Here is a 21,658-nt window from a genome sequence, read left to right as displayed (position 1 = left end):
ATGGGCTCTGGCCTCCTGGCTTGGGCCCTCTGTCTCCCCAGCCCAAGTCAGCTCTATCCTTGGTCCCCACCATTACAGGAAGCAGCCTGGTGGGGGAAAGGGGTACAGCAGGGGGCTATGGCCTGCATTCCTGTGGCCAGTGGGCCATGGGACATCCCCAGCCTGTGGTACTTTATGTAAGATCAAAATGTCAGTAGGTTATATCAACAAATGTGGGGAGAATCTGATGCACTTTATGGGAGGAGGAGGACACACAGACCACCCCTGAGTCCCCCATGCTCTGCTGGCTGAGCAGCTGAATGTCAATGCACTTGTTTTGTCTGGGACTGGTATGTAATGGTTACAGTCAGGGTTTGAGCCATGTTGTTAAAGGTTTTTTAAAAATTTCTGATTCTCTGATTGAAAAGTTGCTGCAATTCCACTCCCAAATATATACCCAAGAGAAATGCAAACATATATCCACGCAAAACCCTGATGCAAATGTTTGTAGCATCGCTATTAGTAATAGTCCAAAAGTGGAAACAACCCAAGTGTCCATCCACCAACGAATGGGTACACAAAATGTACTGTGGCCATTAGATGGAATATTATTCGGCCATAGAAAGGAATGAGGTTCTGATTCATGCTCCAACATGGATCAACCTTGAAATAATTATGTTGAGTGAAATAAGCCAGGCACAAAAGGCCACATATTATATAATACCATTTATACACAATGTCCAGAAGATGAAAATCTGGAGAGACAGAAAATGAATTGACTAGTCGTTGCCATGGGGCTAGGAGGGGATGGGGGGAATGAGGAAGGGCTGCTAATGGGGTCAGGGTTTCTTGTGTGGGTGATGAACATGTTCTAAGATTATGGTGATGGTTGTGCAACTTTGCAAGCAAGCTAAGAATTATTGAATTGCATGCTTTATAAAATGAATTTTATGATGGATAAGCTATACTTATACAAGATCTTCCAGTTCACTCCTGCATCTCCCCAGCATGTTTTGACCCTACTATATGCTGGATCCTACGCAAATACTGCGCTGTGCAGTCCTGATGTCAGCTAACCGTCAGGAGAGCTGGCAAGGGGGCCCAGGGTCTTCCTGGGTGCGAGGTGCCCCAGCTGGTCCCCACCCCCCTCCAGGGACAGGGAGGTCAGTCAGCTGAAGCAGTGGATCACCACGATGTTGATGTCCATTGCCAAGGAGGAGGAGACGGCTGCCGAGCTGGAGCTCAAAGCCCGGGTCTTCCACTTTGGAGAGTACCAGGGTGATCAGCAGGTAGGTGGCCGCGGAGGGAAGGGAGGTGGCAGGAAGAGATGCCGTGGGATCCTGGAGGCCATCAGCCCAGGCGAGGGAGAGGAGCCCCTTATGGACACCTGTGGAGGAGGGGGATCTAAGTACTGGGCCTGGGTGGTGGTGTCCCAGCCCTCAGGCCAGATAGCCCCAAGGCAGGTGGTAAAAATTGTGCCCAGGTGGCAGCAAGGGCCAGAGTGGCTGGGGGCTGCCCCAGTGGCCCCATCGCCGGCCTCTGGGGTGTGCACGCCACCCCTGACCTCTTTGGCAAGCCTAGTCAAGGCTGCCTGGTCCAGATGGAAGCTGCCCCTTGTACATGTGCCATGCCTCCTTCCTTCCTTTCATTCAACAAGTGTCTGTTTCTAAGACACATACCAGGTGGCCCTGTGGGGACGAAGAGAGGGGAGACCCAAGCCAGCCTGGGAGGATGAGAGAATGCCAAGGGGACACAGGGCCGGTGGTGTTTAGGCCGCGGAAATGGGGAACCAGCCAGGGGACGGGGGCTTGACACACGTGCCCCGTCAGCACTGGCCAGGCCACCACTCAAGTGTTTACTGAGGGTCCTCTGCATGCCAGGCACCAGGCCAGGGCCGCAGTAATGAGTGCGGTGCCTGCCTCACGGGATCGAGTGTCCCGCTGACCTTCAGTGGGCACCTGCTGTATACGAGGCCCAACGCCTGGCATTTCTCACTTACCCCTGTAAGGCCGGTGGGAGTGTGTGTTTCCTAAATGTTAACCCAGGCCTCAGAGAGGGGAGTTCATTTGGCCAGGGCCACCCAGAAAGTAGGTGAGAAGGAAGAGGTGCTGCAAGGGAAGCCAAGGTCAGGACGGGGTGGGGACTGGACCTCAGTGAGCAGCTGGAGATGGGCCAGACCGGAGGCACCTGGGTCTGGCTGACCACAGGAGGAGGGGTCAGCATCTCAGTTTCCAAGTCCTGCTTCCTGAGCGCCCACTCTGGCCCAGGCAGACCCCGGGACACGCTCACTCGTCCCCACCTTGGGAGGCCAGGCAGGTTGGTGCTAAGTGCACCAGGCCTTGGGAAGGCTATGGAGCAGCCGGGCTGGGTCCCACTGACACCCACCCTCACCCCCACCCCGCAGGACAAACTGCTGGAGAACCTGAATCACAAGGTGCTGGACGTGTACCAGCACTGCATTGGAGCCCAGCATGACAGCAGCCTGGGCACCGTGCAGATGCTGACTGTCATCGAGCACCAGCTGGATGAGCTGATCGAGAGCCTCGAGCACGTGCCCCCAGCCAAGATCAAGCAGGCCGAGAAGGCCAAGGAGAAGGAGCGGCGGCTAAGGTGAGCTGCTGCCTGCCCACCCTCCATGAAAGATGCCCTGGAGCCAGGGGAAACAGGACCCCCAGAGAAGGAAGCCCAGGGCTCTTGGGGGGACCCTGGAGGGTGCACCAAACCCAGCCTGGGGAGTCAGGGAAGGCTCCCTGGAGGAGGTGACAGTGAGGCTGATTATTTACAGCAGCCAGGGTCAAGTGCAAAGACAAGCAGGGAAAGGAGAGGGTCCATGTGGCCAGTGTGGACTCGATTGCGAAGACGAGGGACACTGAAATGGCCAGATAGGACAGGCTGAATTGCAAAGGGAGAGGCTGCCGGGGCCAGGGGCGGGAAGGCACAGCCTATGACACAGCGTTTGCAAGAGAGGAGGAGAGGACGGTGTAGGGCACAGACTAAGGGAGTTGCTAATGGGGTGTGGGGGTCCAGGGGAGCCTTCAGTAACTCCCAGACTTGGCTCAATCAGCTTGATGCCGGGCCGCCCCTTGGTGGGGAGCCAGGGAGTCTCTGTACAGGCCCAGAGGGACCCAGGGGCACCTTGACTGCCTCGGGCATGCTCGGGGTCCCATCCTGTCTCAGGCTGGTGAGCTGCCCCATTCACTCTGCCCTCTGCACGCAGCCACTGGCCTCTGCCACAAGCATGGGGGGCTTGTTCTCTTTGTCCCCAGTTCCCTGCTCAGAGCAGGCACTGGGCAAACGACTGCTGACGGAGGTAAAGCTGGATGGAGGCTGGCCTGAGTGTGCTGGGTGCCGGGGCGTGAAGGGTGACGGGGAGAGGAGCACGCAGGCACATGAGTGAGCGAGCCAGGGGTCTGTCACTAGGCACCCATGCCCCCGGGGAGGGGGGCCAGAGCCAGGAGGACCCCAGGAGCAGCAGTAGGCCATGCCCCTGTCCTCTGGGCACACGCCGTCCTTGCCAGAGAAACCTTGTTCTTCGGCTGTGGGCAGGGGGCAGGGGAGAGAGCGCCGGGGAGGGCCTGGCCCCCAGCCCTTAACGTCAGCTCTTGCCACCGCTGCTGTCCAGAGTGCGGGAAGAGAAGGTCAGGTTGCAGAAGCAGCTGCAGGAGGAGCGTCTGCAGCGAGCCCAGGCCCGGGCCCACGCCGAGGTTAAGAAGAAGGTAGGGGGTCATCCCAATGGTCATCCTGGTCAGTGGATAAAGAGGGGTGTCTGAGAAAGGGCCCAGCCATGCTGGGAGGGGCTTGGAGATGCCAGGACCCTAGATCGCCCTGCTTTGCAGTCTCGCTGAGGCTTTGAGCAGGGGTTCAAGTGGCAGTTGGAGCAAGGCCAGGGTACAGGCAGGGTCTCCAGGTCCCAGGGCCACCCACCCAGCCGCTCCCAGAGCCCTGTGGGGCCAAGTCTTCTCCACTCCACACATGTGCCTGGTCAGGACCCAGCCCCCCAGCTTGTCCAGCGGCATGGACACTGCCCTGCAGCCCAGCCAGGCCCCTGGCCAAGCTCCTGGTCTGTCCCAAGCCCCATGCTGAGTGAGCCTCAGCAGCCACCGCCTTCTGGACCGGCGAGGGCGCCTGGCCCAAGGCAGCCCTGGCCATAGGAAGTGTGGTCCCTGGCCCCAAACATGGCCACCCAACACGGCTTTCAATGTTCAGGCCGGCACCTCCCGCCTGGAATTGGGAACCCTGGTCCCTGGGACGTAGCAAAGACTGCAGGGTGGCTGTCATCCCCTCAGCAAAGGGAGTGGGTTAACTCTCTGTGGCCTCCCCCCAGTCTAGGAGCTAGTGCTCATGGAACAGAGTTCAGTAAATGCTGGTGTAGACTTTTTGCACGCTGGAGTTATTTCACAATCAGTCTAGCCCTTGGTCCTGTTGGGCTGCCCCGTCTGCTGGAGGGAGTGACTGCGAGAGTCCCAGGGATCTTGCAAAGTCTGCAGGCCAAGCGACTGCCCGCACACCCCAGGGGTAAGGGGCATCGGAAAATGCCCTCTGGTGCAGTGCTTGCCCAGGCCAGATGCTCATGAGTGCATTTCCTCCTGCAGAAGGGCAGGAGGCTGGTGTGCCGCTCCCGACCCCCACCTGCCCAAGCCAAGGTGGCGTCCGAGCACGTGTTCAAGGACAAGGATAAGGAAGAACTGCTGTTTTTCTTCACTTAACCATCTCACAGCCCTGGCCGGGGAGTTCGGCTGAAGCTTATGAAAGACACTAGCTGTGGAAGAGACTGGGCTGGGTTTTGGTTGGATCATGATTTAAACTGGCATTCGTGCTTTCGGTTTTCTCCCGTACGTTTCCTTCCTTGCACAGAAATAAATTTGTGTCTCTTTGGTGTCTCAGAGGCCTCTTCAAGAAAGCTGACGCTGTCAGTAAACGTCAGCATCCCTCTCTCTTTTATCCTCCAGCCCTGAGCAAACGTGTGTGTATGGGGGAGAGCAGCATTTTAGCTGTTGCTGCAAATGGCAGCTTTAAGAGGGACAAAAGCCTTGGGCAGAAACTCCAATTGACTGTCGAGATACAATGTAGGCTTAACCCCACTATAAAGGCAAAAGAAAAGCAAGCAGCAAGCTGGGCAGATGAACTGAAGAGAAAAATCACTTTTACACTCTAGACACAGATCCTTGAATTAAGCCATGTGAAACCTCTGCTGGGCTGACCATACAAAAAAAAACTTTTATTTGTTGCCCTGGAAGTCGAGCCATCACCAGCAGTGAACCACAGTGCCCAGGAAACATTGACAGCCAGTACCAATCATCCCATGGCAGACGTTCACTGAGGGGCGTGAGAGGGGCAACGAGCTGCCCCGGAGGGAAAGCGGACCTGTGGGCGCCACGCAGGCTCCACAGCTGCACCGGCAGGTGGGCCCGGCTCCTGCAGGGGGGCAGAGGGGCCATGGGCCAGTCCTGGACCGTCCCGCAGGTCAGGTGCCAGGAGGGCAAGTTCAGCCCCTGGCCTTAGGTCTGTGGCACAGCACAGAATTCTGTGGAAAAGAACCAGACACAAATGCGGCTTGAATTCTTCCAGACAGACTGCACCTCTGGGCAGAGCAAACAGAAGGAGCACATCAGAATGCTGGAGTCATCCCCAAATTCCAGAAATAGAGAGACAGAGGATGGGCAGGGTCTGGACGATTCCAAGCCTGAGAATCAAAAGAGCATCCGAACAAACACACACACACACACTTGGAAAGGCACAAGGCAAGAGGAAAGCATTTCTGAACAACCCTGTGTCTTTCCCACAAACCGTAATTAACAAATAAATATGTGCAAGATTATCAACCTGTCCCCTTTCATGAGACATACCTTACTCTGTAAAACTATGAGTTTACATATTATATGCACATCTCCAAACTTAATAAAACATACACATACATACCCTTATTATAGTCCTATAAATAATTTATAGGAGTCAGAACATCGCTTTACAAACTGTTGTCAAATGACTATTAAATGTTAATTTTCAAAATACAGAATCTGGAAAAATTATTTTTGGAACTTTCAACTCTCCCATTCCCCAACTCTGAGCTGCAAGTGGGGTCTATGAAAAGGGGCTCGCAAACGGATCCCCTCGACATGCCCCACCCCACTCACCATTGCTTCTCCCCCCCACAAACACACTGCCAGCTCTGCCTCCACAGCAAGAACACAGATTAGAACATGGATTAGAACTGGGCTTCCCTGGGACGACGTGCCCACCTTTGCCCTAATATGGCAAAATTGACCTCTCCAGGGACATGGTCCAAGTCATTGGGAAATGGCCTGCCACACAAGTTCTCAGGAAGGACAGGGTATTTCTAGTCACCTCTTGGGCAAAACGCCCAAACATGGAAGCTAGAAGACCCCACTGTGGCTTTGCTAACTACCCTGCCTCCACGGCCCAGGACGCATCAGAACAGGATGGCAGGGCGGGCTGCGCAGGCACAGTGGGGTAAGGAGAGAGAACGTGCTTCTGGCAGAAGGCACTGCTCGTGGCATGGAAGCACTTCACTCGGACTAGGCAGTTTCAAACAGCCCCAACATCGTTCCTGATGAAATGTAAGAAAAGCATCCTCCTTTAGTAAAGGTACCAAAACATCTTCTGTAGAAGGATCTTGGATGTTCGAGCGGAAACTGAGTGGGAGTCTCCCCCAGGTCCACGAGACCATCTACCCTGGGTCCTGAGGGGAAAAAAACAAAGTGGAGATGCTCATCCCCAGGTCTGTCCCAAAGCAGGGCGGCGCTTTCACTGCAGGTCCCGCAGATTGATGGTGCTTCCTGGGAACCGGGCGGTTTCAGGACCAGCAGTGTTGGCAGGAGCAGGAAGCACCTCCTGTGGAAGCAAGCAGAGCATGTCAGGGCAGGAGGGAGAGCGGGAGCCAGGGCCAGACACGGCACCTGGGCTCTGAGGGCCCGCAGCTCAAATGATGCCTCTCAGAAGACAACAGTTCTGCTTTTTCACCAAAATGCCCACAGACAATACAAACCCATGTCGGGGGGCCAGGAAGGCATTTCTGATTTTCCTTAATTAACAAGAACTTGCTTTCCCCTTATTTTCAGAGCATGCTCCTTGAAGCAAATATTTAAAATATGGATAAACAAAAGGGAGGATGGACCCAATACTGTGTTGTGTGTGTTTCCAGATTTTTCTTTGCACACTGATATATACCCACACATGTTCAAGTACCCACTTATCTTTTTGCAAAAACAAGATCATTCTTATTTTGTAACCTTTTGTTCCCGCTTCATGTACAGTAAACATCTTTCCAAGTTAAGAGGTTTTCATCTACTTCATTTCTCGTGGCCAAACCGGACTCCAACCTCCTGGCTACACATGACTCATCGAATCTCCACTTTTTCACCAGCAGACTTGACGCTGCAGTGAGCGTCCTTTGGTTATTTGCACGCCCACCTTATTGCCTTAGGAATAGTCTCATGCGAGGATTGCCAAAGTGGAGCAGACATTGTTGAACCTTGTTGGATCCACGCTGCCAAACTGCCCTCCAGTTTACAGGCTGCCCCTACCAGTCCGAGCACCCACTTCTCCACCTCTTCCCAATGCCTGATTCAACAGTTACTTTTGATATTGAAAATGATGAACTGCCCAATTTGAATGAGACAGAACTAAAATGACCATTTGCATGGATTTAATAGTGCATATATTAAATAACGTAAATACATATATATATATATATATATATATAAACCATCTTGTTAGAAATCCAAATCTGAATTATCCATTGCCACCTGTTCTTGGTTTATTAATCACTTAAGCAAACAAGTTAATTATTCTGGATCTCTTTTCCCATATGTTAAAAACTGGCCCACCTACTTCCCAAAGGAAGTGAGTCAACTTTTTAAAGTATAAACTAATCCAAGAGCATACGAAATTTTGCCTTGTTGGCAAGTATGAGCTACACTATGAGTAAATCTGAGCTAGACCACGTTAGTCTTGCCATCTACCCACCTTTTCCCAAAGTGCCAAATATCCACAGAAACCAGCTCCAGTCTCATAGTGAGGCCCACTTACCTCAGGAACTAACCTGCTGTTGTAAAGACAGCCTCCAGGAGGCTGCAAAGCTTTTTCAATAGTTTTGACAGTAAAAATAAAGAGCTGTAAGGCATCCAGACCTGGAGGACGTAGACTGGCACGTCAACGGTGAAGAAGGGGTGGGCTGTGGGAGGCTGCGAGCTGGATGCAAACGGCAAGGCTCCTTCCCCGGCAGGCTTGTCCTGGGGAGACGGCAGTGGGAAAAACCTTTCACACGGCATGTAGAACAGAGCATACAGCCTTGGTCATCTCTGCCTGAAGAACCTCCTTTACTGCGAGACTTGAGTGGGGAAAGAGCCCAAGCACCCAGCAGTCACTGGCACCAGGGACTGAGGCTACCTCACCCCTCCTCCCCTTCCCCATTCCCTGAACTGTCAACCAACTGGCTTGTCCTCCCCTCCCTGGGCTCCTCTCCTGGAACTCACCTGCACTCCCAAGTGGCTCCCACACTCAAGACACCTGTCCTCAGTCCAAATGCCAGTTCCTTCCTGTGGGCTCTTCCTTGCAGAGGACGCCAATGCACCTCCCATTGCCTCAGCCCTCCTCCCCAGAGCCGCCTTCATCTGCTCTCCAACGCCAAAAGGCCTTCTCTGTGCTTCCCCATCTCACCTCTGCCCTCGCCCCAACCCACAAGAGAAGGTGAGGCTACCAGGCCCCTGGTCATCCAACTCAGACAGTGAACACTATTTAAGGCTTCACCTGTCTTGACTCTGCACGTCCGGCCCCAGCTGTTCACCACCATCACTGCCACATCACCAATGTCACCTTAGAGGAGGAGGCTCCTTGGGCTCACACTTCTCATTCCCCCACAGCCTCAAGAACATTCTATGTGTCAAGCACTGAACGCTACTATTCCCATTTTATAGACAACAGAGTTGAAGCCCAGAGTGGTTGAGTAACTTATCCAAGCTCACACTAGCTGGTGTTACAGGACACATAAAGTTTTCAAGTCAGGTCTCCCCCACCTCAGGGCCTCTATCTTTAGTTGGGGGTCTCTAAGAAAAATTGCCTGCTCTCTTCCCAGCTGGCTCCTGTTCCACCTGTGGTACTAGCTTTCTTCCAGTCTCCCTGTTTCAAAACGCATGACCTTCCTTCTCTGCTTCTGATCTGCAAGCAGTAAGCATGCTCAGAAGTCTCGTGTCCAGAGGGTCTCGGACTGGTCACTCTGCCTCCCTACTCATTCACTGCTCCTGTCTTTGAAGGGTCTGTTACCTTGTTCAAGCTCTGAGCTGTTGCCACGCCCCTGGTCCCAAACCTGGAGGGAAGGGACATGTTTTCTGGCTTGTCCCTGAGGCTCCACCCCCGGCCCCACCCAAATGCCCACACTGGCCTCTTGTTGCTGTAAGAGCAGCCACATGTTGTGGCATCTTCTGAGGCCCTAATGAGCACCCCCAGACTCCTCACTGCTGCCCCCACTGCTCACGCACACCAACAAGCCTTTGTCCCTGCCACCCCCTCTTTCCCGCATCCATCTAAACCCCATTGATTCTTCATGGCCAGCTCAGGCTTACGTCCTTCGTGAATCTCTCCCAGGACCACAGACCCCACACATCTCATCTCGTTAAACCCTTCTTCTGAGTGTCCGAGTCATGGTTGGCTCAGCACTTAGATGTTCTAGGGTGCCTGTAATTTTGCTTCCCCAGCTACATGGCAGTCCCCAGCCCATAGAGTGTCATACAGAAGATGCTCAGTGAAGAGGTGGCCTATGACTGGGCCAGGCCAAAGCTCCATCCTCAGCTTTTAAATCTCCTGTCCCCCAAAACCCCGCCAAATGTTCCCCTTTTCAGCCACTCACAAACGAGCCTGAGCACCAGGGCGTGCCTGGATCTGCGGCGTTAGCATGTCCAGTGAGCGCTGGGGGAGCAGCTGCAGGAGAGGACAGGACCTGCTGGTCTGGGCCCGGCAAAGCCTGAGAGGGTGCTGGCCTGTCCTTGAGGGGCTCATTTATTTGACAGGCAAGAAAATGGGGGGGGAACCAGAAACCACCTTCAACAGAGCACAATAAAGGCTATGGCCTCTGGTGTGCCGTGAGCAGCCTCCAGGACCCACAGCCAGGAGTGACAGGTGCTGCCTGAGGGTGAGAGAGAGGAAGCCGACTGGCCCATCCTCACGGGAGCAGCAGGTCCTGGGGACAGCAGGGCAGGGAGAGGGACAGAGGCTGGGGCCTGCCCTCAGGCAGCCTTGGGCAGCACCTCGTCCTGATGCCGTATGCAGGAGAGGACCACGGACCCATTCGCATTAGAGAAAGAGAAGCTTCAGAGACGGGTGGAAGACAGATTGACTGGGGAATTGGGGACACGGAGACCATTAGGAAGCTGTTGCATTAACCCAAATAAAGGTAAAAGCTTGAACCAATGCAGTGTAACTGGATGGGAAGAATGGGGAAGCTGGGATTATGTGGGGATCTTTAGAATGTAAAATAGGCCTTGGGGTCTTTTTAGATGTGGGGTGGGGATGAGAAGGCAGTGCACTGAGATGAGGGAGCATGAGGGGGTAACGGCCTGCAGTGAGCTGACCTGGCCACCGTGGACAGCTGAGGGGAGGGGAGGCTGCCCAGGGGCCGTCCCCACCTGCCCCCACCACGCATTCCTAAGCCATCGACTGATACCTGTCCCGCCCCAGCCTGGCCCTGCCCAGACTCCAGCCTCCGCCACCCACCTCCTGAATCCCGGCTCTTACCTGCAGTAACTGGACATGAACACACTGCGCCCCGGCTCCTGGATCTGGTACTGGCAGGGCTCTGCTGGGCACCACAAGATTCCCACACAACCAACGGCTCTGGCTTGCGCGGAAGTGAGCAGGGCTGACTTTGTCTCCTTTTATTTTCCTCTGAGTAGACCCTGAGGATCCTACAATAAAAGAAACCAATACATCCAATACATGATCTACGGAATAGACCCCTGCCCTCACTGAGGTGCCACTGTGGGAAACGGCCTTTCTGCTGTCACTTGGCACAGCCCTGCAGACTTAGAACAACTCGAGGGATGCCACGAGGTAAGAGGTAAAGAAAAAAAGAGGATTTTTGATTAGAAAGTTTAAAAAATGTATTAGACATATCTTTGGTATCGAAAGTAATGAGCCCCCAGTTGCTCACTTCTGGAAGGCAGAGGCTCTCATTCTATCCTTGCAATTCCACCAGCTCCTGATGCCTGGTAGACTCACTGATAAAACTAACCGCTCCAAGCAACACTCATGGAAGAGAGAGGAGGAAAGAAAGCACAAGGTCATCGCATCCCACTCTTGTTCAAGAATGTACAAAATAGCTCCCAAATCCTTCTGTGCAGCAACCTTTCTAAAAAATAATCTTTTCATTGGTCTTATAAAAATATGTAATGGGGGGATGATTTGAGTGTTCTTTTTTACTTTTATTTTTTATTCTTATTCTGATTCTTTCTGGTGTAAGGAAAATATTCAAAAATAGATTAGGGTGATGAATGCATAACTATATGATGGTACTGTGAACAGCTGATTGAACACCATGGATCACTGTATGGTATGTAAATATATCCAATAAAACTGAATTTAAAAATATGTATATAAATTAAGTAATGAAGTAAAGTATAAAGAAGAAACCGTCCTGATACCCAGAAATAACATTAGCATTGGGAAGCACTGGAGGCAGCCTAGAGGAGCAGGTAGGAGATCAGAGGCCTGGGTTCAAATCCTGACTTCACTACCTACTTTGCGAAGTGACCTAGAGCAGACAATTTAACCTCTGGGCCTTGGTGTTCTCTACCTGTAACTTGGGAATAATTATCTCTACCTTGTAGTAATGTCATATGACGTTTAAATGAGTAAATATGTGATAAGAGCTAAGAACAGTGCCTGCCTGATAGCACCAGAGAAATTTTAGCTGATGTTTAGTGCTATATTCAGACATCACTGGACACATATATATGAATAGACTGATAAAAGCAATTTTACAACCAATATCATGCAAGTTATTTTTAATAAAAGTACTTAATTCTGTTGATTTAACAAAAGATAAACAAGTGGAACTGAAGGACTTGCTAAACTTCTGAGTAGTATTTCTTCATGAGAATTTCTAATTGATCTAAAGTGAAAAAAAAAAAAGACTAAACACATTAAGAGGTAGATTCTTTGTTTAGGGTTTTTTTTTTTCGGTACTGTATATTTCATTTTAAACGGGAACCACCGACTCTGCCACAGAGGATGAGCTGGGTTGCTGACAGCCGTCTTTCTTGCAAGTTTAAACTTGAGGCTGATACCAGTTTTGAGGCCCTAACTCCCTGCAGTTATTTACAATGAGATTTACACTACTTTAAGCACTGTTTTTGCTGCATCTCTGGTCCAGTCTTCTCATGGATGGCTGGATTTAGTTCCCCAGCACCTTGCACAGGTCCTGTGTGTCCCAAGAGCTTTCCTGTTGCCTGATACTGGCTGAGTAGAAGACCTTGGGCCATACTTCCTTATCCTCAGGATCTCAGACATAGATCTGATACTGCACTTTCCTGTGGAAGGTCTACAATCTCTTCCTGTGCGGATGGAGGGCTTGCTTTTCCACCCGGATGCCTGGGGAATTCTCGCTTATCTTTCGAGAGCAATTACTAACTGGGATGTTTGATGTCAAGGTTTGGTTTTCCAGGGACAACATTCGGTTCCTCTTTCACTGCAGGGAAATCTGGTTCCATGACATCTCTGAATACCGCTGGGAGCCAAACAGCCCTCATGCTGACTGATCTCCGGTCATTTTCCATGTCTAGATCCTCCTCTCTGACTGCTGTCGTCACTCTCAACAGCAGAGCAGAGCTGGGACCTGGGTGAGGCAAGCAAGGCACCTTGGGCCCAAAGCCTCCTCACTCTTCCTTAACAGTTACCAGTCCCACCTCATCTCCTCTGCTCCATTAACCTATATACTGTTCCACTCACCTCCAGAATTTTACCTTAATATGTTTTTATGCTTCCAACTCTTATCACTCTAGCATATTCCCCTGCAATGAAAATATGTACCTAAACAGAAATTTTATTTACTGAAATTTCCTATATGCTTCTTAGGAGTTACAATTTTTCTTCTGGATTAAGACACCATGGCAATTATTAGAAACACAAAAACAATCAGAACATGAAAATATCTTAGATGCTTTGGTAGATAATGTAATAATTAAAAGCAAAATTGTATTGACAATGCATCTTAAGATGAGTATTACTGACTGGTTATGTTTTTTCCTAGTTCGTATACCTGTGTATAAATGTTACTTACTGCAAGAATTAGATATGGTCAGCATATATATTTGCTAATTAAAAACATTTTTTTAAAAAAATGAAATGTTCATCTTGATGAAATTTAAATAGAATTTCATCAAAACTTTGGAGCTGGAGATTTAGCTCATTCAATTCAATACCTACTACAAAACCTAACTGGCAAAGCCAGGCTTTATTGTAAAAGCAGTCAGTCACATTATGCTGATTTTCTCAAAAAACATCTGACTTCATTTTTTAAATCAAATAAACATACTGAAACATGTTTCAAGGAATATTACAAACACCACTGAAGAATATAATTAAGGAAGGCATCAAATAAAGTATCTTTTTAGGTCACTTTTAAAAGCAGTCAAGATTTAAATGATGTTCAATATTGATTATTTTTATAACTTATAAAAACAAGCTAAATCACTGTGCCATTTACTTCTCATTATTTTATAATGATGCAATATCAAGTCTGTAGATTAGGCTGTGAGTTATCTATGAAGTAAGAGAGAAGATAAAAGCATTACATTCCTTCACTAAATGTGTGCAAGCCAGTAGGCTATTCAACTTAGGGCAGAAGTAAATAAGAATCATATGAGAAATCATAAATGATTCCACTAATTTTGCTAGACATCATGATTTCACTTTTCCATTATACTTAATGAAAGACAAGAGCTAAAAACAACTACTTTGTGACAGGAATATGATTCTACTTTTGTTAATATGATATAGAGACAATTTCATAACAGGAAATAAGATTAACTCTAGAGTAAATATTTTATGATAAATTGGCTTTACTTAATTAGCACACATAATCCGAAAGAAATTTTTTTTTTTCTTTTTTATCTACAGGTTTAATCCAGTGTCTCTGAAAAATCTGCAGTTACATTTAAAAGTATCACTGGCACTAACTTGTACTGTGCTTTAGCATCAGGAGGTATTTTTCTTTCCTGTTAAGAACTCATCCTAGGGGTGAAAAGTCAATAGCTGAAAATACAAACACAGAAAGTAGAGCAGAGATTACAAAGGGCTGGGGGGTGGGGAAGGGGATGGAGAGTTATCACCTAAAGAGTGTGGAGTTTCTGTCTGAAGTGACGGAAAACTGGCTAATTGGATACTGGTGAAGGTAGCACTACGCTGTGAATGCAATGCCACTGAACTGTAACGTTAAAAACAGTTGAAGTGGCAAATTTGGTATTATATGCTCTATATATGTTACCACAATAAAAAAAAATTTTGAACAAACTTAATAACTGAAAGGAACTGCTTGGGTTCATATATATGAACGCTTTTGTTTCATGTCCTCAAAAGCAATGGAATCTTTTACAACAGCAGAGGGCTGGGAAGGGGTAAGGCTTTTAAACGAAAGCTGTCAACACCCTCCTTGTATCTCCATCAGAACATCGCAACATTCACCCTTAGGAAAAACTGCACGAGAAAGGGAATGTTGGCAGGAAGGTTGGCTACCAGGCCAAGAGAACGCTAATGGGTAATAAAGACAAATAACAAAGTGGTCAAGATCCCACATTCTAGAGCTGGCCTATCTGGGTTCAAAGTGCTGGTTCCCCTGCACTGGAGCCACATGACTGGGACTCGCAGAGCCATACAGAGAACTGGCGAGGTTGATGGCCCAGAGCCTGGCTCAGACCAAATGCCCAAGGGACCCAGCAGCCCTACCCTGGCAACCTCTTGAAGATGGCGCTAGGTGGCAGCCACAGAAGGCGAGCTCAGTGCCAACTACAGGCATGGATCTTCCTCACCTCTGGGAAAGGACCTGAAATAAAGATGGTCCAGCCCTCAGGGGCACAAATGCCCTGGAGCGGTGGTGGTTCCAGGAGCCTAACATTCCAGCCCTGGGTCCTCCAAGCCACTATCTCAGAAGCCTCAGGCGGTCCTGACTGGTGTGTAAAAAATGATCTGAGTGACCATCTTTGCAATTCTCCCACGGGTAGGAGACTTCACTCATTACGCAGAGGGGATGCCAAGGGACATTGGGGCTCTGTTCTCTCAAAGAACCCCCAAAATTCCTGATCTCTTTAGTTCGATGCAGCCATTGAAGACACAATATATAAATATATTCCTTTACAAGGAAATATCTTCATACTATTGATAGCAAAAAGCAGATATAATTGTATGTGCATCATTTCAAGTGGTTTATATATACAGATAGGAAAATGCTTAGCATCAGAATGTCAAAAGTGGTTTGTTCTGGATGTGGAATTGCAGACTAAAGTGACTAAGGAATCCAAACTCATTTTTTCCAAAGAGTAAATATTACCAGAACCTTTGACTGAAGGCTCATCCCTTCCTTGATGGTTTGAAAACCAGTTTTGTACATTACATGCTTAGGGTACTGGCGCTCTCCTTGGTTCTGCTGCTCCAGCTCTCCTCCAGTGCCACGTGCACACTACCAGATCACTCAAGCGTCAGTAGCCTCGATAAACCAACCAACAGAACAACTCTCCCCACCCGCTACTTCTCTTTTCAAAGCTTTCTTGAATATTCTCACCCCATTTATGCCAGTTTGGATATATTACATCCCCCTCAAAGCCATATTCTTTAATGCAGTCTTACGGGAGCAGACATATTAGTGTTGACTAGGTTGTAATCTTTTGATTGCATGTTTCCATGGAGATGTGACTCAACCAACTCAATCAACATTTGATTAAATTATTTCCATGGAGATATGGACCCCATCCACTCAGGGTGGGTCTTGACTTAATCACTGGAGTCCTATAAAAGAGCTCACAAACAAAAGGAGCTCAGAGCAGTTGAGAGGGACATTTTGGAGAAAAGCTAAGAGCTGACACTGACACTGACAGTTGGAGATGCCTGGAGACGTCTGGAGATGCTACCTTGGAGTTTGCTACAGAGAAGCTAAGAGAAGATCCCAACACTCAGATGCACAGGAGCTGAAGAAGCTATGAGAGTCCCAAAGACATTCTGGAAAACTCCATTTTGAAAAGTCTTGGGAGAAAGAACCAAGGATGCAGTTGCTGAGAGAGGAGCTAGAACACAACCTGGGATCATCAGACACTAGCCATGTGCCTTCCCAGCTAACAGGTTTTTTGGACACCACTGGCCAAGCTTCAATAAAGGTATCATCTGTTGATGCCTTAGTTTGGACACTTTTATGGCCTTAAAACTGTAAATCTGTAACTTAATAAATCCCCATTTATAAAAGCCAATCCAATTCTGGTATCTTGCAAAATGGCAGCATTAGCAAATCGTAACACCATTATTCTTTCAGATCAACTTAAAACTAACAGCTGTTTTTAAGCTCCTTTGGGACTTTAAAAGCACTGAGTAAAATATGCAAAATAAGGAGAAACAAATACTTCTAGCCAAGTGTCTGGTAGGCCTCTGTCTTATACCAGTGCAGCATAATTGCCATCAGTGACCCTGAGATATTTTATTACTTTTATGGCTATTATGAATGAAATTTATTTTCATTATTTTTTCTGGTGATTCTAATAGAAAGTCTATGAATTCAGCACAGACAAATATTTATTGTGCAATTAGCTACCTTACAAATCTTTAAGTCAATTCCCTTGGGTTTTCTCAGTCTAATGATCACAGTGGCTATAAATAAATCATCACTTCCTCACTTCTGTTTGCTTACCTCTTTTCTGCTAATCCTTCCCTAAAAGTGTCAAATGTTTTTGCATGGTTGGCTTTTTGTTGCCTTTTCCTCCGATTTTAGTGGGAATGCTTCATGTCTCACCAATGAAAATGTTGACTGTTAGCTTGACTTGCTATTATTAGGAAAACATTTTTGGTTCCTAGTTGGTTAAGGTTTGCAATGGTTTTTAAATCAGCAATGGTAATGGATCAACTGCCTTTTTGGCATCTTTGAAGATAACCTGGTTCTCCTCTGATATTCTGATATGGTAAATTACACTGAACCACCCAAAACCTGGGTAAACCCTACCTCTCCTGCAGTCCACCTACTGGTACTTCACTCAGGATTTCCACATCCCTTGCCCCAAGCCACAGGTGGGACAGTTGTCTTGCATACTGCGTAGCCATTAGGCTCAGGGAAGGCTCTGGAAGCAGTTGGCCTTGGTGGTTTCAACTCCTGCTTCTGTTACACACTAGCTAGCTACACAGCCTGGTCAAATAAGCCTCTATGCGCATCAGGTTCCACATCCAAAAAATAAAGATATCAGCACCTCATTGGGTTGTCATGAGGACTCACTGAGGTGATAGATTTAAGGAGCTTAAAACAACACTGTGTACGCAATAAGCCTTAAAATGAAAGACATCACACCTCTGTCAGGTTTTAGTACCAGGATTATGCTGACTCTCTAAGTTTAATAGGTTTTATTTGAGACTTGTTTAATGAGGGTGGTCTGGTCATGTTTTATAGCTCACCGAACAAATAGTTCCTGAATCCTTATTAAGTGTAAGGCACTTAGTGCTATACTTAGTGTTATAGGCACTGTGCTATAGGACAAAACCCCAAATCCTTATCATGGAGCTTATAGTTCATGTTGCTGGCTTGTATTCCAAGTAAAGGTATGTGTGTTTTTCAGGGACCCATGAATTACAATCAAACTGTACTGATACCTGCTAGGGTGAAGGACTACAGCAGAGCACAGAAGGAGCCACTGACAACAGGCCCTGGGCAAGGTTCAGGGACAAAGAAGTCCCTGCTTTGAGATGATGTTTATGGCTGGGCTATCAGTCAGGGTCCAATCAGGAATACTGAAACTCCCCAGGTATTTTAAACAGAGGGAGTTAATTCCATGCAAAAAAATCGGTTGTGTGAGCGATGCTGCATGAAGAAATCAAACATTAGTAAAAATTAGTAAGCAGGAAACCAAAACCGCTTACCACCCCCACAGCTGGGAGGGACAAAGGGGTGAGCCAGTGTCACCAGAGGCAGAACAGAGACAATGTACAGCAGCCAGAACCACATCAGGGGCTTCCCAGCAAGAACTAGGATCGCAGAGGGGACACAGCCACTGTACAAAACTCCCACCAAAGAAGGGATCGGGGGGGGGGGGGGTTAGAGAGAGTGAGAGAGAAAGAGAGTCTGATTCTGGTTTCCCCCTTCCTCCCTTCCCCAATCTTCTACTGATGCCTCCCACAGGCCAAACCTTGCTGGAATTCTGCTGACAGAGAGCCCAGGGAACAGTCTGCAAGGATGTGAAAGTAAAATGGCAATGATTGGCCCAGCTGGGAAGGACAAACCTGGTAACTCATACTAAGGACAAACAGGAACATCCAGAGGGGCAGAGAAATTGGGGGCAGCATGCAATACCGAGTGTGGCCCAGGACCACAGCTGAGCACCACCAGAACACAGTGCAGGGCAGAAGGGGACAGGACCTGAGGCCCCAGGGGATTCCATCTACAGCTCAGGGGGCTCTGTCACTATTTTCTTTAGTTTGAGCCAACAAAATGCTACGTGAATGTAGGAAGCCAATGGTGTGATGAACAAAACAGGGTCAGTTAAACATATCATGGAATCTCCGGCTAAGTACTTGACAAGAATTCTTGCGTGTAATCCTCAGGGCAACTCTATCAAAGACAGCTCCCACTGTGGCCCCCATTTTAAAGGACACTGAAGCTCTGGGAGGTTCAACTTGCCCAAGGCCATATAATTAGAGGGGAAACACCATAACTCCCCACTTTCGCTTCTGGAATTGGTGCTTTCAATCACCATGCTACCCTGTCTCTCCGAAGCTCGCTCACTATGGATTTTCTCACTAAATACCAAGAGCACAGCTATTACATGTGTGGAGAAGTCAATCAGAGATTTTTAAATATTAAACAGAGGTCCTCATCTAGAAATGAGTGAAGACTTTTACGTAAGGGTTGCCTGGATCAGGCTTTCATCTTAAATCATTTGACACAAAAGTGGGAGAGAATGGAAGAGGATACAAAACAAGCTAGAGCTGCAGAAAGAAGTTTGCCAAGTAAACAAGCAGAGGAAACAGCATAAAAAACAATAAAAATCTCATAAAAGCTAATAAATAGAAAAGTAAGTATCATTTCAGTAATGAGGCCTATATGACTGTGAAACCTGAGGGAATCCTTGATGTTTGCTCATGGGTCCATGAAGCCTGTGAACTAACTGTGGAGTTAGAAGTCTCCGGAGCTCCAGGAGGAAACTGCTGCCACTTAGCACCCTTCATCCCATTCAGAAGATCTCTGCCTATCCCAGCACTCAAAATCAAAGCTTTAATTATGGGACTAAAACAAATCTCAGCCCTGATAAAGAGATGACCTGGGGTTGAGTACTCCGAATTCCCACCAAACTCCATGTGGTAGCTTGGAGTTATGTGACCCAGAAAACCAGGTTCTTGTGATCCATTCCTGTGGGTGGGAACCCAACTTCAGTAGGACCTTTTGATGAGATGACTTCAGTTAAGGTGTGGCCCAGCCCAGTCAGGATGGGTCTTAATCCAATTAGTAGAGACCTTTACAGAGTGAAACTCAGAAAAGAGAAGCCACAGGGAGCTGCCAGAAGCTGGAAGGCAACGGAATCCGAAGGGAGAAGACACTGCCATGTGCATTGCCATGTGATGGAAAAGCCAAGAACCCAGGATTGCCGGCACCCAGCCCCAGAATGTCAGTCTTTGGGGAGAAATCATCGCCTTGCCAATGCCAAAATTTTGGACTTCTCCCAGCCTCAAAACCATTAGCCAATAAATTCCCATTGTTTAAACCAACCGTCTGTATGGTATTTATTTTAGCAGCTGGGAAATCATTCAGCATCCACCAGGAAGTGTGCTGCAGAGAGGTCCCCACTCCTGAAGTGCTAATTAACAGCTGTTCACAAGCAACTGCTTTATTTACCCTTAACCTTCAAGGTAGGTTCTAACCTTGGTTAAATGAAGTTCAGCAGCGCAGGGGGATGGCCAAAGCAAGATCATCCCAAAATCAAAAGAAAAGAGGCTGAGAGCCCGAGTGCACCCTCACCAACCACAGGCCCTTCGGCAACTATCAGAATGGGCAAGGGCCCCGGACATACGAAAAGCCTCTTAAGCGATTCTGAGACATCTTCCTCCATTGCCAGCAGGTTCACAAACCACTAGTAGGGTATGGTGTCCTTAAAATAAACAGGAACCTTTTTTTTTTTTCAAGTTTAGATGTGTACGTTATTAGACTTCTCTCATATACTAAAACTGTCATTACCACCCCCACACCCCTCCCCAACCCATCCCACCCCCAGTTAACTAGTAGCCTCTGCTCCACCTGCTCAGTCTCCCACCAGTGCTCAGCCAGGCCTTCTATTTCCCAGTTCCCCGTCATACAATCACTCTTCCTCTCATCCTGGTCGCCACGGGGAGAAATCGGAGGAACCGGTGGACTCAGATTCCAAGATTTTTGTTTTAAAGTGGAAAAAAGAATTATGAAAATCAGATCACTGACTTCATTTCAGGGCTTGCTTCACCCAATTAGTCACTAAAACATTTAAGCTGCACCCATGACTGTAACAACCCCCATAAACCAGCGGCACCAAGCACAGCAGACAGCCTCATCGCCCCCCTCCACCCTCACAGGCCAATTTGAAAGTCCGGTTCCAGCCCTGAGCTCGGCAAGCTGGGGCTGCACTGGGGCCACTCGGGGCGACAAGCCGTCCCATCCTGTGAGAGGACAAGCTCCCCGTTCCCGCTCCTCCCCGCTCCCCGCCCTCTGGGAAGCGAGACTGATTCTAGACGGAATTCCTCAGTTTACACAGGAGGACAGCGGAGGACCCTTGTCAGAAGTCCTATACAGCTGCCCCAAATGCCCAGGTACAACTCATGAAACTTTGGCCGAGGTCTTCCATCCCAGGAAGAACAGTTTCTCTATTGCTCACTGTTTAAATGGGGGCTGTAAGATGAATTTTTCAGTTACACAAGATATCTTCAAATACACAAAATAAAAATGATCATAAACAACAAAAGAATCTGTTATCTTAACAGAGGAAAAAACCCTCCCAGTTTTGTTCCTACGCACAGGCATACACAATGTGTCCATCAACATACCTAGCTTTCTTACAACAGACTTACCTCCAGAACAATGTGAAACGACAGGGGAACTGTGGTAATAAAAGTAACTCTTGTGTAACTCCTGGAGTGCACCTGTAGCATGCCTCTGCCAGGTCACTCTTAAGGATGACGGCAGAGGTCGGCACTTGGTGGGTCACAGTCTAATTACAATCATGGGATGTCTTTCCATTCCTACTGCGATCAGGAACGAATATCAAATTTTTAAATCAAATACAGGATTCTGTTGAGAAAATAAAGTTCTTCACTAACCTATGATTGTCGTTAAACCATATTTAATGGATTTCTTAACAGTAAGCCATTTTCAAGCTATCTGATTAAACCCCATTTGGTCAGTTATCATATTAAATAAATTGCCAGATCCTAATTGTGGCTTTATTTGGAGAATTTCCAACTATTT

The 21,658-nt window shown here is 48.2% G+C and overlaps 2 protein-coding genes across 6 annotated transcripts in view; one reads left to right on the top strand and one right to left on the bottom strand.

Moving 5' to 3' along the window:
* CFAP100 (cilia and flagella associated protein 100) overlaps window positions 1-7,344 on the top strand; it is a 94,056-nt gene extending 86,712 nt beyond the window's left edge. The window contains exons 14-17 of the mRNA XM_037803536.1: window positions 1,133-1,268; window positions 2,384-2,589; window positions 3,602-3,695; window positions 4,572-7,344. Of these exons, the coding sequence (XP_037659464.1) occupies window positions 1,133-1,268; window positions 2,384-2,589; window positions 3,602-3,695; window positions 4,572-4,685 (550 nt within the window). The 3' untranslated portion in view covers window positions 4,686-7,344. The remainder of the gene's footprint in view (window positions 1-1,132; window positions 1,269-2,383; window positions 2,590-3,601; window positions 3,696-4,571) is intronic.
* Window positions 5,177-21,658, bottom strand: part of ZXDC (ZXD family zinc finger C) — a 36,856-nt gene continuing 20,374 nt past the window's right edge. For 2 of the 5 annotated variants that reach the window (XM_037803499.1, XM_037803510.1), the window contains 3 exons: window positions 10,729-10,898; window positions 8,130-8,231; window positions 5,177-6,831 (listed from right to left, as the gene is read on the bottom strand). In XM_037803499.1, coding sequence (XP_037659427.1) covers window positions 6,745-6,831; window positions 8,130-8,231; window positions 10,729-10,898 — 359 coding nt within the window. In that variant the 3' untranslated portion in view covers window positions 5,177-6,744. Of the gene's footprint in view, window positions 6,832-8,129; window positions 8,232-10,728; window positions 10,899-21,261; window positions 21,482-21,658 lie in introns of those variants that run through there. The other 3 variants (XR_005211717.1, XR_005211718.1, XM_037803517.1) reach the window with 2 other exon arrangements.

This window comes from Choloepus didactylus, chromosome 1 (assembly GCF_015220235.1).
Source record: "Choloepus didactylus isolate mChoDid1 chromosome 1, mChoDid1.pri, whole genome shotgun sequence".
Classification (NCBI taxonomy): domain Eukaryota; kingdom Metazoa; phylum Chordata; class Mammalia; order Pilosa; family Megalonychidae; genus Choloepus; species Choloepus didactylus.
This window is presented reverse-complemented; position numbering and strand designations above follow the sequence as displayed.